Genomic DNA, 14,979 nt, shown 5'->3' with positions numbered 1-14,979 from the left:
TGTAGAGCTGCTGATGTGTGTACAGCTGTTGCTAGGTGATTGAAGCGAAAGCAAATCACACATCGCGGTCATTCTGCTTTTACTGAATCTTTTGGTTTTGGTAACATACAGAGAGCGACTTGCGTCCATCTGCTGCTAAAATATTAAAAACGTTCGCAACATCAAGTGATGTCTGCAGAAGCTGTTTTGGATGAGACAAGCAGACATTATTACTGTAAATTGCCCCTGGCTCAGTCCCACTTGTCACCAAGGTACAGTACGTGATACACACACACACATGAATTAACGTTATGAAAACGATAGTTTGTTGTACAGTTGGCTGTTCACTTCAGTTATTTGGTACGATTGCATTCATACACGAAGTGCACCGGACCAGAGTTTGCGTGAACTGTACCCCAGACCAGACGGACTCGGGTACGGTTCACGGGTGCGCACCCAAGTTCACGTTCACACTAGCTAAACGTACCGCACTCTGACATGTCAAACGAACTCGGATGCGGACCAAAAGTGCTAGTGTGAAAGGACCCTAAGACAACTGAGGTAAGAAACTCTGGTTATTTATGATTTATGATTTTTGATTGGTGAATCATGCATTAGCTAACGTGGGACCAGCTGTGGCCAATCATAACCACGTGATCATCTCAAAATTAGTTTATGAATAAACTTCAATTAGGGACTGTGGAGATACAAAATCTAGGAAAAAGTAGGCTGATTAAACAAATGTAATTTCAAACTAATCTAAAAAAACAAAACAAAAAAACAACAACTAAGAATTGTGTGTGCTCAATCACTATTTTGTAATATCATATGCAGATATACAGAAGTAAAATTCAAATGGAGGTAAATTATATAAAACTGTTGCTCATTAATTTATTAATTGTCTTTCATGCTTAAACAACAACCTTTAGTTAATGGGGCAAAAATACATTCCACAAACTCCTAAACATTAGACTAACATCAACATTCTGTTTGACAGAAAATATGATTAACTGACCAGAGCTAATATAATGAATGAACTAACTCTCAGATCTTCTTTTTCATCCATGTTGACATTTAAAGGGCACCTTTTTTTTTTTTTTTTTTACCCCTTTTCAATACTTAAGATGAGTCTTTTGTGTCTCCAAAATGTGTCTGTAAAGTTTCAGCTCAAAACACCCATCAGGTATTATTTTACCTCTCAGAATATTGGGATTTCTGCTCTGACACATGTAGCTGTTTTGTGACCTGTTTACCTTTAATGCTAGATCTCCTTGCCTACCGTTCCCACATGCCTGTCAGAGTGTGCCCCAATCTTTGCCTTGGCTGCATCAGATAAACAGCACAGTGACAGACATGAAGAAGCAGATCTCACATAACGATTGTGTGAAATACTACAGTAACAACTTTCCCAATGATTATTTGATGTATTTGTTTTAGAGTTAATTCAAGCCTTTCGATGAGTCACAACACAACGTCATTGCAAAGATCACGCATCACACAGACAGCAGACAAACACACAGCGCGTGTTTAACTTTGCACTGTTTTTGCACAGCAAATGTGACAGGACACACGTTAATATCCACTGCTGTATGGATATTCGTTATGTAATGTAAAAAATAAACCTGATTTAATGTCCACAAACCAGGATTGAAGCATATTCTTTTATAAGTGTACTGACATGCGCTGTGCTGATGAAGTAAAGACGGTAAAGACACTGTAATTCATTACAAACATGCCCTGTTTTAAAAAGGTTTTAAACTTGTAAAACTCATTCTTAATCACATTTGATGATGATTGATGATCACAGAGAGCTGAACAGATCTTTTAATCCCAGTTGCTTTGTGCGCAGCCTGTCTTGTTGAGATGAATATACGCATTACTACAGAGACATGTTAATACGCGTCTGTCAACCAATTAGGTGGCTGGGGAAGCCCCACTCCTACGTCACATTGCAGTGAGCCTCAAAATGGGAGGGTATTGGATCCTATTTTAACATAAGGGAATTAAAAAAAAGAGATTCACTGTCTTTATATTGCCACAATATGACTGTGGACACACTATACCTACACACAGTTCTGTCCAAACAGCTTACAAAAGCTGATTTCATCAAAGGTGATCTTTAGTCACCTAAAGTCACCTAAGTCATCTGTTGTTGCTTCCCATTTTAAAAGCCAGGGGGAATACAAACAAGATTTTGAAAAGTGTGGGAGGGTGGCATGTCCTCCTATCCCCAGTGGAAGTTATGCCAATATATTTATATATATTTGGAAGTTACAAAATATATTCAAGTAACAAATATTATTTTCGTTTTAATTAACTAGAACAACTCAGTTAAATGTGTTCTGTCATATTAAATAATAATACATCGAAGAGTAATTGGCAGCATTTGCTTTCAATGGAGTCAGTTTCATAAATTGGCAACTTTTACTCTCATTTAACAGTCAGAATTGGTTTGTTTTTTGTGCTCAATAATATTAACATATTCACTCCATCGCACAAACAAAAACATGTTCCACTTTTCTGAAAGGGTTATTATAAATACAGACTAATCCAACATCTCAACAACACATCTGATTTTATTCATTTACGCTCAAATGGTGCAATACAATTTAATGGCACATTATCTGTCTGACAAAACATTTAACTGTAAAACCACTTTTCAAAAGCTGAAAAAGCAAACACCATTCATACTAAGAGGTGTTAAAAAAATGAAACAGATATGTGCCAGAAATCATTCAAAAGCGAAAATGGGGCGCTGACAAATCAAACAGCTCGGAGCAAGAGCAAACCTCGGAGGTTTAGCACGAAACCAAGAGCGCGGCTCCAGACTCATTGCCCCAATTCTCTCTCTTTCTCACTCGCTCATTCTTTTCATCGGCCTGTAATTCAACTCCAGGGAGCTCAATTCACCCCATTCACTCCTTTCACCCAGCCCAGCTAAAGCTACTGGCATAACATTGGATTACATGACACTGTATTCAGATTTCACCGCCACTTCTGAGTGAGCGCATATACTTTACTGAGCCACAATGAGCAGAGGAAGAGCTTTTGAACACCTCATTCACAAACACCAGGAAACCCCACACTCATCTAATAGATCCCTTTTTCTGCCTAGTTGCCTCTCGGTATCTTTCATTCTCTTTTTAACTCTCTTTTTCTACATCCCGTGTTTAATTTCATAAAAATTTTACGTGCTTATCGCTTGCATTTAAGCTGCTGCTGCTTGTTTTACATTAAGGCACTCCTCCATCTTTTCTTTATATATATTTCTGTTCTCATCTGCGTTCTCCTTTGTTCCTGTATTCTGGGACTTACTGGAGCCTTACAGGGATGGAGCTTGTTAGTCTGTGCACATGGACGCATTGACGTAAATGTAAAAAGGACACACTCCAGGGAGCAGTTGACATGTTCTGTCCACAGTTCTGCTCACGACTGAGCAATGGGCTTCAAATATTCACTCAAACAGGGCTGTGGAGTTTCGACTTGAATGCTAATCTGAATAAATTCAAAGTGATCAAAAGGGGCAATGAACTTGTTTCTATAAACTGCCAATCTTGAAGCACTTTTACTTTAATTAAAAAAGAAATTAAAGCAGCAAATTAACATATGAATTAGCATGTTAGCATGTTGTCATTTTTACAGGTGTTTTTTTTTTGGCAATCGTAAGTAAGGAAAGTCAGGTTGGTCAATGTTGGTTTAACATTTGAGATAAAGAAAGTTTACTCATTCATTCATTCATTTTCTTTTCGACCTAATCCCTTTATTAATTAAGTGTCAACACAGCAGAATGAACCGTCAACTTATTCTGCATATGTTTTATGCAGCTGATGCCCTTCCAGCCGCAACCCAAAACTGTGAAGCATCCATACACTTTTGCATTCACACACACTCATACACTATGGCCAATTTAGCGTATTCAATTCTCCTATACTGCATATCTTTGGACTGTGGGGGGAAACCGGAGCACCCGGAGGAAACCCATGTAAAAACGGGGAGAACATGCAAACTCCACACAGAAATGCCAACTGACCCTGCCAGGGCTCGAAGCAGAGACCTTCCTGCTGTGAGACGATCTTGCTACACTGCGCCACTGTGACGTCCTCGAAATGTTTAGCTTCCTGGCCTTCTTCAGTCTATTACAATATTTTAACTATACATACTCCTTTATATCCAGATAATATTTTAAATATTACATTTTTGAAAACTAAACATTTTAAAGTGTAATATTGGAATATATTGTATAAAGTTGTCATTCCATGTCAACTCAATTCAAGATCATAATTATTGCATTTTTGCACAGAGAATGGAGGGAGTTCAAATCTATCGACTTTGTCAGCCTTCATTGCATTGTATGGTAGGTTCTGTGTTTTACCCCTCTTAGGTTTGTGTGCTTGTGATTCAAGATCAATTAAAGACATGAATATTTTCAATTCTAGCTCTTAACACACTTTTCTTTTGTAATCTTCATTTTAGAGGACATTTTCCATCTTAATCTCACACAGAAACATTACTATTTTACATATTTGTCAGACAACACTCCATTTGTATGATGACAATGATTTATAAAACCCAACCCATAACACTACCCCTCAATGGGGGATAAGCAAATGGTACTAATGTATGAATGAGATTGTACAAATAATACAAATTAGCCACTAAATAATAGTAAAAAAATTGCTGTGAGATTGTGCTTTTTTATGTTTTAAAATCCCAAATTTTGGGGGGATTTTATGGCAGTAAATTGTAATATATAAAAATATGAACTGCTACATTGAAATTCTATTATCGCTGGAACCATATTTAAAGATAAAATAGTTCCACCAAAAGATAAAAATATAATATGTCACAAGATATTAGGACATATTCAATATTTCTTGAGTTTCAAGTATGCAAACAATTTTTTTACCTGACACCGCTCATATAATGCAACAAAGCCTCTTAAGTCAACAGATTTTACTAAAAGAATAATAAAATAATGAGAAAATAAAAGGAAAATACAATACTGATGCTATTTTTTTAAAGTCACTTTTATCTCCGTAGTTTGACAATGAATCTCCAGTGGAAATTGTCATTATGACTGTGGATCCACTTAAGACTGTGGATAACTGTGTTTGATATTTCCATTACTATTTATGATTTTCCTTTACTTTACTCAGAAAATAAATAAATATATGAATGAACTAAATGAAAAAATAGACTGATTTGACTTAGATTGACCCATCTTGAATTACAGATCATCATATGATCAATGAATTTGTAATTATTCACAAAAAATAAATATATATCTGAATGGCTGAATATTATATGGTTAATTTGTTTATTACCATTAGGCTGCTTTGGTTTTCAAGAACGTGTTAGAAAGCAAATATTTTACTGTATACATGAATACTATAGAGTGTGGATGCAGATAAACAGATAAGTTTGAAGTTGTTTTTTTTTTTAAATAAAATTATTCTGTTCATCAAGGCAGAATTTATTAAATGTAAAAAAAAGTTTAATAGATAAATATTAATACAATTTTAAATAACTGCATTCTTATTGTATGTAGTTCATTCATTAATTTTTTTTTTTGCCTTAGTACCTTTATCCATCAGGGGTCAACACAGCGGAATGAACCGCCAACTTATCCAGCAAATGTTTTATGCAGTGGTTGCCCTTCCAGCTGCAACCCAACACTGGGAAATACCCATACACTCCTGCATTCACACACATACACTATGGACAATTTAGCTTATTCAATTCACCTATAGCGCATGTCTTTGGACTGTGGGGGAAACCGGAGCACCCGGAGGAAACCCACGCCAACACAGGGAGAACATGCAAACTCCACATAGCAATGCCAACTGATCAAGCCGAGGATAGAACCAGCGACCTTCTTGCTGTGAGACCATCGTGCTACCACCTGCACCACCATGACACCTATTGTATGTAGTTTCAAATTAAAATTCTTACTCCAGTAATAAAAAATTGCTTTTATTACTATTACCATTATTATTAGTAGTATTAATATTATTATTATTAGAGTGATTTCTGAAAGATCATTTGACTCTGGAGACTGGAGTAATGAAACTGAATATTCATCTTTAAAATCACTAGAATAAATTATTAAATTTAATTATAAACTACTTTTGAAGAGTTATTTTATAGTGCAGTAACATTTCACTATTTTACTATTTGTACTGTATTTATGATTAAATAAATGCATCCTTGGTGACTAAGCCTATCCACCAAGCTTATTTTAAAACATTTAAAAATCATACTGACCCCAAACTTTTGACCGGTAGTGTACATACAGACAGACAGATAAATAAACAGACAGGGAGACAGATACATGCTTCTGAAAAGCAACATGTTATAATAAGACAGGGTATTAAATGTTGAAGACAGCTCTTAGCCAAGAAGTAAAAACGAACATTTGATCAACAGAGTGACGCCACATGATTGCATTTCAAAGTCAACCCACATCAAACTCCTGTGGCAGCACAGCCAGCTCACAAAGCAAAACGCAATCCCAAGTGAAACGCCAAAAAAAGTGTGCATAATTCAAAAACCTCTGACTTCAAGAACATCCAAATCTGAAAGACGGCGCTCAATGGATCAAACGACGGGTACTTCCCTTTAAAATATTTAACACGCAAAGAGGACCGTGACGTCAGTCTGAAGGTTAGACTTGCCTCTGATCTTCCTCCGTAACCTTGTGATTTCTTATTTTGACTTAGAAGAGAAGCGTTCTTTAAAAATGGATCATGCCTGGTGCCTTCTTTCACACCATAAGCTCACACTGGGACAACGAAAGATGGAAAACCAACCGAATCACTGAATCAAATATGAAAATCTCACCCTGAGGTCTCCGTTGGCCAGATGAGCTGCGGGATAGGAGGCGTAGATGGGCTCTTTGCGATAGATTTTGATGATGCTGCGGTCCTGTATGTCCCTCACATCCTCCAGCTCGTAGAAGACATTCCTGGCTTCGTCTTTGATCAGGATGGCCGTGTTGGGCGACTTCAGCATTCCTGCGGTCAGTTTCTGAGGGAACATGTGCACGATGAGTGCATGCAGTGTCTCCAGACTGTTGAGCTCATGGGTGATGTGAACACGCCGGGTCTCATCACCAAACTGGAGGAACAGCACACCTGCGGAGGAGGAGGAGAAGCCAGGAAAGAATTAACACTTTATCAAGGAGGAAATGATCAACCTTACACTAAAATAAAAACATTTAGGGCTGAAGTCAAGACTGTGTAATAATAATAATAATAATAATAATAATAATAATAATAATAATAATAATAATAATAATAATAATAATATGTAACAGCTATCATAATGCTCCTGACTGATTACATTTAGTAAAGAAAAGCATATTGTTATTAAAAAAACAAGTTTTCAAAAATGTTTATATTTAAATATGTTGAATTTCATTAAATGTGCATTCATTTGCATAAATTAACTCTAAGCACTGGATGAAGTCAGGTTCATAATTCTTGTTGATTTATTTATTTCACATTTTAGAGTTTTTTTTATTTATTTATTTACAAATCTTGGAATCTTTTAATCACTCCATAAATAATAAAAAATACTGTAAACAGCCAGGAAAAAAACACGATTCAGTGAAAGGTGGTAAATAATCTGGAAAATTAAGTATGAAAGTAAAAACTTTCAGAATATAAATATAAATAAAACTGTGAAGTTTAATCTCATCTCTAAACTGGAGGAACAGCACACCTGCGGAGGAAGAGGAGGAGGAGGAGAAGTCAGGAAAGAATTAACATGATCAAGGAGGAAATGGTCAACCATACACCAAAAAAAAATTTAGGGCTGAAGTCAAGACTGTGCAGGAAATAATAATAATAATAATAATAATAATAATAATAATAATAATAATAATAATAATAATAATAATAATAATAATAATAATAATAATAATAATAATAATAATAATAATAATAATAATAATAATAATAATAATAATAATAATAATAATATGTAACAGCTATCATAATGCTTCTGACGGATTACATTTAGTAATGAAAAGCATATTGTTATTAAAATAACAAGTTTTCAAAAATGTTATATTTAAATATGTTGAATTTCATTAAATGTGCATTCATTTGCATAAATTAACTCTAAGCACTGGATGAAGTCAGGTTCATAATTCTTGTTGATTTATTTATTTCACATTTTAGAGTTTTTTTTTTTATTTATTTACAGATCTTAGAATGTTTTAATCACTTCATAAATAATGAAAATACCGTAAACAACCAGGAAAAAAACACGATTCAGTTGTAAATAATCTGACAAATTAAGTATGAAAGTAAAAACTTTCAGAATATAAATATGAATAAAACTGTGAGGTTTGGTGTGTGTAGGTAGCACTGCTCAAGTTGAGATTTATGGTTCAGTGAAGGAGAAAAATCCTTCAGTCACTGTAAAAATCAAATGCTGATTTAAAACTTTAAAATCCTGAATCAATATTGGAGTTACCTTTGCATGCTGGAGGAAGGATGACACCATGACTGAAGTATTTCTTTTAGAGAGATAATGATATGTTATAAAACTATTTTAGTCACGCAAAGCGGATGTAGATTGTGTTGTTTTACGAATGGGTTATATGCACTTGTGTGTTGTTCAGCCACTGAAATCTTCCGTTAAAAGATTGATGTGACTATTTTCAGTTACACAAGAGACCTTTTACAGCATCAATAATGTAGATTTTTATTTAGTTTAACAACAAAACACCAGTAAATGTAAAACGCCTAGCCCGCTTTACTGAGGTGAAGTTGGTTTTATATTCACATTGGTTCATTTTTGAACAATGACAATCAGTGACGGGCTCCGTATATTGTTCACCATTCTACTTTAGGTATTCGGTCTGAAATATCATGTAAGTATGACTTAGTTGTGTAATCCATGCATGCTGCCGGTCAACCACTTTTCAACCACATTTCTAACTGGCGAATGACATGAACTAGTGTGTTAACTTCTGTCGTATTGCGGTGCGCACGTTCGTGAATTCAGGAGGCATGGCTTTGGGTGGCAGGGGAGGGACTGTGTTTCAAAGATATTATGCTAACTGGTTAGCATTTTGGCAGATCATCTACTGCACCTTTAAATGACAAAACGGTGGGCGTGGCTCTTTTCTTTTGCGAGCTGAATGATGCAGTAAAGTAGGCATTTCATTCATAAAGCTCTGGAAATGAGTTTGGGGAGAGTTACTGTATTACAACCTAACAGACGACTCCTCCTCACCATTTCTGTTTGTGGTCAAAACTGACAGTTGGAGAAGCGTGTTTAAGTATGTTAGCCATGCCTCAAAATCACGTAATCTAAGAATATAACTGAAAAAAACAACAACCTGGAAGTGCATTTTCAGATTTTAATTTTATATTACAACGGCAAACTATAATTAGTTTTTTTTATTAATGACATGCACAGATAAATTGTGTACCACAAAACTAGCAATGTCGGCTAACAAAATCATTTGGTAAGTTTTAATTTCATGTGGACTTTAAGATTTATATATTGGAATTGCATATACAGTAGATTTCACATCCACATGGATCATATAGTTAAAACATAAGCATAATGTGATGCATAATCGTCTTCCAGAAAGAGCACATTGCATGTGTTTCACATTAGATCTTCTATTTCACTCATTAAAACAATTAAAATGCTCCCCATCCCTCCCATGTGTAAATTCCATTTCACACAACCATTCATTTTAGTGTTGTTTTTATCAGTGAGTAGCTACTGCAGTTTCTATTAATTGTTAAACTTTTTATATTTTTACATTTAATTAAATGTTTAGCAATTTATCTACATGAAGATAGGTGCTTTCTTAGTAACTGCAGCTGAATTTAAATAAGTTTGACTCTTTCAGGCCTATACCGTATATCATTTCTAAAAATAAATCTTAAAAGTTAGCCTAAATATTTTTCTAGTTGAGTTTTTTGGAGTTTAGAGATGTCAGTGACAGCAAGTTTATATAGTTTACGGCAGCCGAACTCTTCTTGTCATCAGTTTCTGTCATTTTATCCCGGCGTTCTTCACCTAATGGGCCAGCACACAATCCTAAACTTCCTGCTGATGGGACAATAATCTCTCTGTGGGGAACAGCTCCAACCCAATCACTCTCAGCAAATATTGTGTGCTTGCTGCTATAAAAGCCCAACAACACCATCACCTCTACTAGAGACTCTCCACAACATAGAAAGCAAGCTAAAAAACAACTGTTGAAGGTCAGTTTTGTCTGAAAGCATTGCATTGCTCTTATTAATAAATGAAATATCAACAAGTAGAAAGCATTTTGCAATATCTAATTGCAGGACAGCGAAATGTCATCTACAGATCAAAGCAAGAACAGAAAACAGAGATTTTTTAAAATTAATTTATTTACCTTACTGATGCAATTACCGAGCCGTATACACAAAGTATACACAAAGTGATTCAACAGTATGAATCAGACTTTCCAGATGTCAACAAAATGCTTTTGAATGGAACATGCATTAACATTACAACAAATGACTTCTTTACTGTAAAGAGCAAAAATCAGGCCAAGGCACTTGAAAAATGTGGAAACATATAAAAAAACATTTCATATAAAATCTTATTGATATGAAATATTTACAAATATTTTTTTCCACATTTTTCAAGTGCCTTGAGCTGATTTTTGCTGTCTATTCTGATGAATCCCTTACCCAAAGAGCACAATACATTATTTAAGCTACCCCTGAACACTTTTGTTTTTTGATTTTGGACTTATTTACTGTATTTATTAGTTAAACAAAAACTGCACATCTAAACATAAGTCAGTAGCGTTTTATTGTACATTCCTGTGTCATTACATAAACTGGAAATTGCATAACTGGTTTCATTACCTAAACCTACTGTATACCTCAAAACCTAACCTTAACCCATCTAGTCATCTCATATAAGTACTTTTTTAGTTACAGCAAGTAAGTACTGCACAAGTTTAGGTCACAATTCACGCTATTAACTACTGGCTTATTACCTGCCTGTTATTAAGATATTAACTGTTCATTAGTAGTTATAAAGTATGATCTTATTCAGCATCCCTAATCCAACCCAAAATGGAAGTAAAAAATAAGTTAAGTCTATTAGCAGTGGAACATATACACTACCGGTCAAAAGTTTGGGGTCAGTAGGATTTTTAAATGTTTTAAAATAAGCTTATCCTGCTCACTAAGGCTGCATTTATTTAATCAAAATTGTGATATGTAGTGATTTTAATGATACATTTTCCACATCATTACTTCAGTCTTCAGATTCACATGATCCTTCAGAATTCACTCTAACATTAATTATTATTATTATTATTATTATTATTATTATTATTAGTAGTAGTAGTAGTAGTAGGAGTATTTTTTATTAGTAATAATTTCATTTGAAACTACATACAATACGTACTAATAAATATTTAACAATTTAACATTTTTTTTATATTTAATAAATACCACCTTGATGAACAGATCAATTTCCTTAATAAAAACCAACATGATAAAAAAAATGATCCCAAACTCCACTGTATAAATAACAGTGTTACTTTCGTCCAATACAGGAACTCTTGCCAATTTACTTATAGACTAAAAAAACAGAGATAGCAAACTTAAGGATGTGTTATTGCACTAAATAAAGTGTAGACTGATCACTGCTGTGATGCATGAAATAAGAAACACAACTCGCTACCATAAAGAACTGCTACCATAAATTACTTTCTGCACTTAAAACCTGAAATTTAAAGCTAACTGTGGTAAACAGTCCCGAAATCAGGTGATATTTGGCAGCTCCGTTAAGGGTTGTATGCGGAATGTGCTGTTATAGCCTGGAAAGTAAATGTCAGGGTTTTGAGAAAATCAATTTGTTACTTTCGTCCCTGTTCTCCCCTTACCTTACAGTAAAGATTTTAAATGATTTGGAATCTGAAACACAGGTTTGTAGATGCTCTGACTAGGTGTAAATGTCATTTGATGTGTGTTTTGATAGATGAATGATGTTATTAGCCATTTGTTAATCCCATGCGAGTAGTTTACAGCTATTCTTGGCCAGGATTCTCTTGTAAAAGAGTTTTTTTTTTTATCTCAGTGTGCTTCTTTCCTGGTAAAATGCAGGCTAAAAAATGTTTAATCTATTGCAACTTGAAAAGCTGTCTTGTAACTTCGAGATATTTACAAGGAAATTTTATCACAATGAAATAAACATCTATGTGCATTTCTGCATAGCCATGGGGTCAACAATTTCACAAGTTAATAAAGCATTTTGTTTTTCTGTTATGCCCTGGAAATGATTTTAAATAGTTTCACAAGAGGCTGAAAGGATATATTGCTCAATTTAAATTATTTATGCATTTTGAGAGAAGTTTAGGGGAATTTGACTTTAATATTGTTTGAATGTTGCAGCAAGTCCACTGAGTGAATAAGAGTTCATTTTGAAATATCTTCTATTATTTATGATCTTTGTATGCTATTACATGACTGGACTGAGGTTAAAAATATATTGTTTGTCAGACATGAGCACATATTATATTGTCCACATATCTATTAAAATGTTTGAGGGTTTTTAGATTTTATCATCATTTTATAATGATCTTTAAAGAAAGCTTTTTTTTAAGCTTTTTTTAACGTTGTGAAGTAAGTATATGTATATGTATATGTATATATATATATATATATATATATATATATATATATATATATATATATATATATATATATATATATATATATATATATATATATATAATTATTATTTTTTTTTTATTATTATTATTATTATTATTATTACAATTTTAAATATGTTTGTCTGTTTTAGTATATTTTAAAAATTTAATACTTTTTTTATACTTTTCTGGAAATGCACAAGAAAAAGGTTAATTAATTGAAGAAGGTTAAGTAATTGAATAAAAATGTATTTAATAATCAAACTTTTTATTAACATCATTTTTATTTAAAAAATTTAAATAAAAAAACAGAAAAATACAATAATTAATAAATCTATTTATTATGCAATAAATTATTAGAAAAAATAAACTGTAAAAAAAGAATTTTTCAAATAGTATTTTAGTCTAAAAATATTATTTATTAATATTATATATTTTTAACAGTATAACCAAAATCTTTATACAAAGGGAAAATCTGTCTGTCTGTCTGTCCGTCCGTCCGTCCGTCCGTCCGTCCGTCCGTCCGTCCGTCCGTCCGTCCGTCCGTCCGTCCGTCCGTCCGTCCATCCATCCATCCATCCATCCATCCATCCATCCATCCATCCATCCATCCATCCATCCATCCATCCATCTATCTATCTATCTATCTATCTATCTATCTATCTATCTATCTATCTATCTATCTATCTATCTGTATAAACTTCACTGTTTCAAACTGTTCTGCATCAAAATGTGGTAAAAGCAGAGGTCCCAATGTCTCAAAATGCAATACAATGGTGTAAATAAACAAAAAACACCTATGAACTGAAAGCTAGGAACTGTTATAACTGTTACAGATATTTTTATAGTGTCAATGCATCTCATTTGTTCATGGGTGTCCATCACATCATGGTTATCATATTGGGGGACCATGACATCTAAAATACCAAAAATGCTTGTGCACATACAGTATGTGGGCTTAAGCAAAGTCTCTGAAAGTCTTTAGAGTGTGAGTTAAAGCATGTCATTTACAGTAATGAAGTGTGAGTGTAGGTTACCTGGAGAGCGCAGTTTATTCTGGCTTGCGGAGCGGGAGAGCGGGAGGCTCTGGCGGAAACGGTTCATGCGGTTAAAGCCCAGCGGCATGTCGGCTTCAGACATGGTCTCCAGAGACTCAGCAGAGGCGAAGGACAGTTTAGACGCCTGGTCTGCCAAACCTGACTGAGTGGACTGAGAGTGACGTGGACTACGGCTCTAAAAGATAAACACAGAGAAAGAGTTTTTCAGCATTTTAAATGTTATGATGTAAAAAGCAAACATTTGAAAGTCAGTTATGAAGTTTCATTAGTGTTTTATTTATTCGGCACATTCACTTTCACAGAATGCTGGTTATGTAGTAGCTAGTTCAGTGATGGCAATAATGGCGCTAAAAATAAATAGCGCCGTTATAAATGCATTATACCACAGTTACAGTATGACCCCTCAACACACACACACATCAATCATCATCAGTTAAACAAATTTCGATTTCCCCGCTGTAGTAATGCTGTTACTATTACTTACAATGACACGTAAATATAATAAATGATAAACAGCACATCATTTACTGTATCAATAATATATAAGGCCCATTTTATTATCAGTAATGGAAATGGAGTTGTAATGGTGAAACAGTCATTTGTTTGATTACTCGTTACTAGAATGAATACGTCTATAGCAATTACTCAACCAAGAACACTTTAGTGTTGTATTTTATAAGAAACAATGAAGTGGCTTTTATCTGATGACTGGTCCGAATTGATGATTTATTACAAATGCTGGGAATTGTTGAATTTTAGGCTGCAAGCTGACAGAGTAAAGCAAATACTTACGAGAGCTTAGTGCTGAGATGTGTCTATTTTACTTTTTTTATTTATTAAAGTGGCCTACAGAATTTCAGGGTGTTGCTTGCTTGTGTGCAGTTCATTTGTAATCAGTTTAACAAAAAAAAAACATGAGGTTTATCTCAGTTTAAGCGTATTGCTCATGAGTTAACTTGTCTTTGTGTCTGTTTTCTGAAGAAAGATCATGCCAGTCCACATTGAAATGGTGACTACATGCAAGTCTTCAAGCAGTACTACATTTCGAGTTTTTGGAACTGACTCCGTGTCTTTACTCAAGTGTGAACTCAGTACTATTGTTCAGCCAGAGCAAGCCGCCCTGATTGATGTTTATGTCATCATTGATTATCCTTACTTTTATATATGGACGTTTTACTTCCAACATCAACACGTCTATGCGAGTACACTGATCAAGTTATTTGACCAGCTCAAACTGTTTCTTTAAAATCCTAATAATGATAGTTTGTG

General features: G+C 34.1%; 1 protein-coding gene across 1 annotated transcript in view; it reads right to left on the bottom strand.

Annotated features, from left to right (window-relative positions):
* Window positions 1–6,819: 6,819 nt before the first annotated feature.
* Window positions 6,820–14,979, bottom strand: part of srcin1b (SRC kinase signaling inhibitor 1b) — a gene marked incomplete at both ends in the record, with an annotated part of 30,233 nt that continues 22,073 nt past the window's right edge. The window contains 2 exons of the mRNA XM_056452693.1: window positions 6,820–7,112; window positions 13,690–13,885. Of these exons, the coding sequence (XP_056308668.1) occupies window positions 6,820–7,112; window positions 13,690–13,885 (489 nt within the window). The remainder of the gene's footprint in view (window positions 7,113–13,689; window positions 13,886–14,979) is intronic.

This window comes from Danio aesculapii, unplaced genomic scaffold (genome assembly GCF_903798145.1).
Source record: "Danio aesculapii unplaced genomic scaffold, fDanAes4.1, whole genome shotgun sequence".
Taxonomy (NCBI): Eukaryota; Metazoa; Chordata; class Actinopteri; order Cypriniformes; family Danionidae; genus Danio; species Danio aesculapii.
Note: the sequence above shows the minus strand (reverse complement) of the source record. Positions and strands in the feature narration are given on the sequence as shown.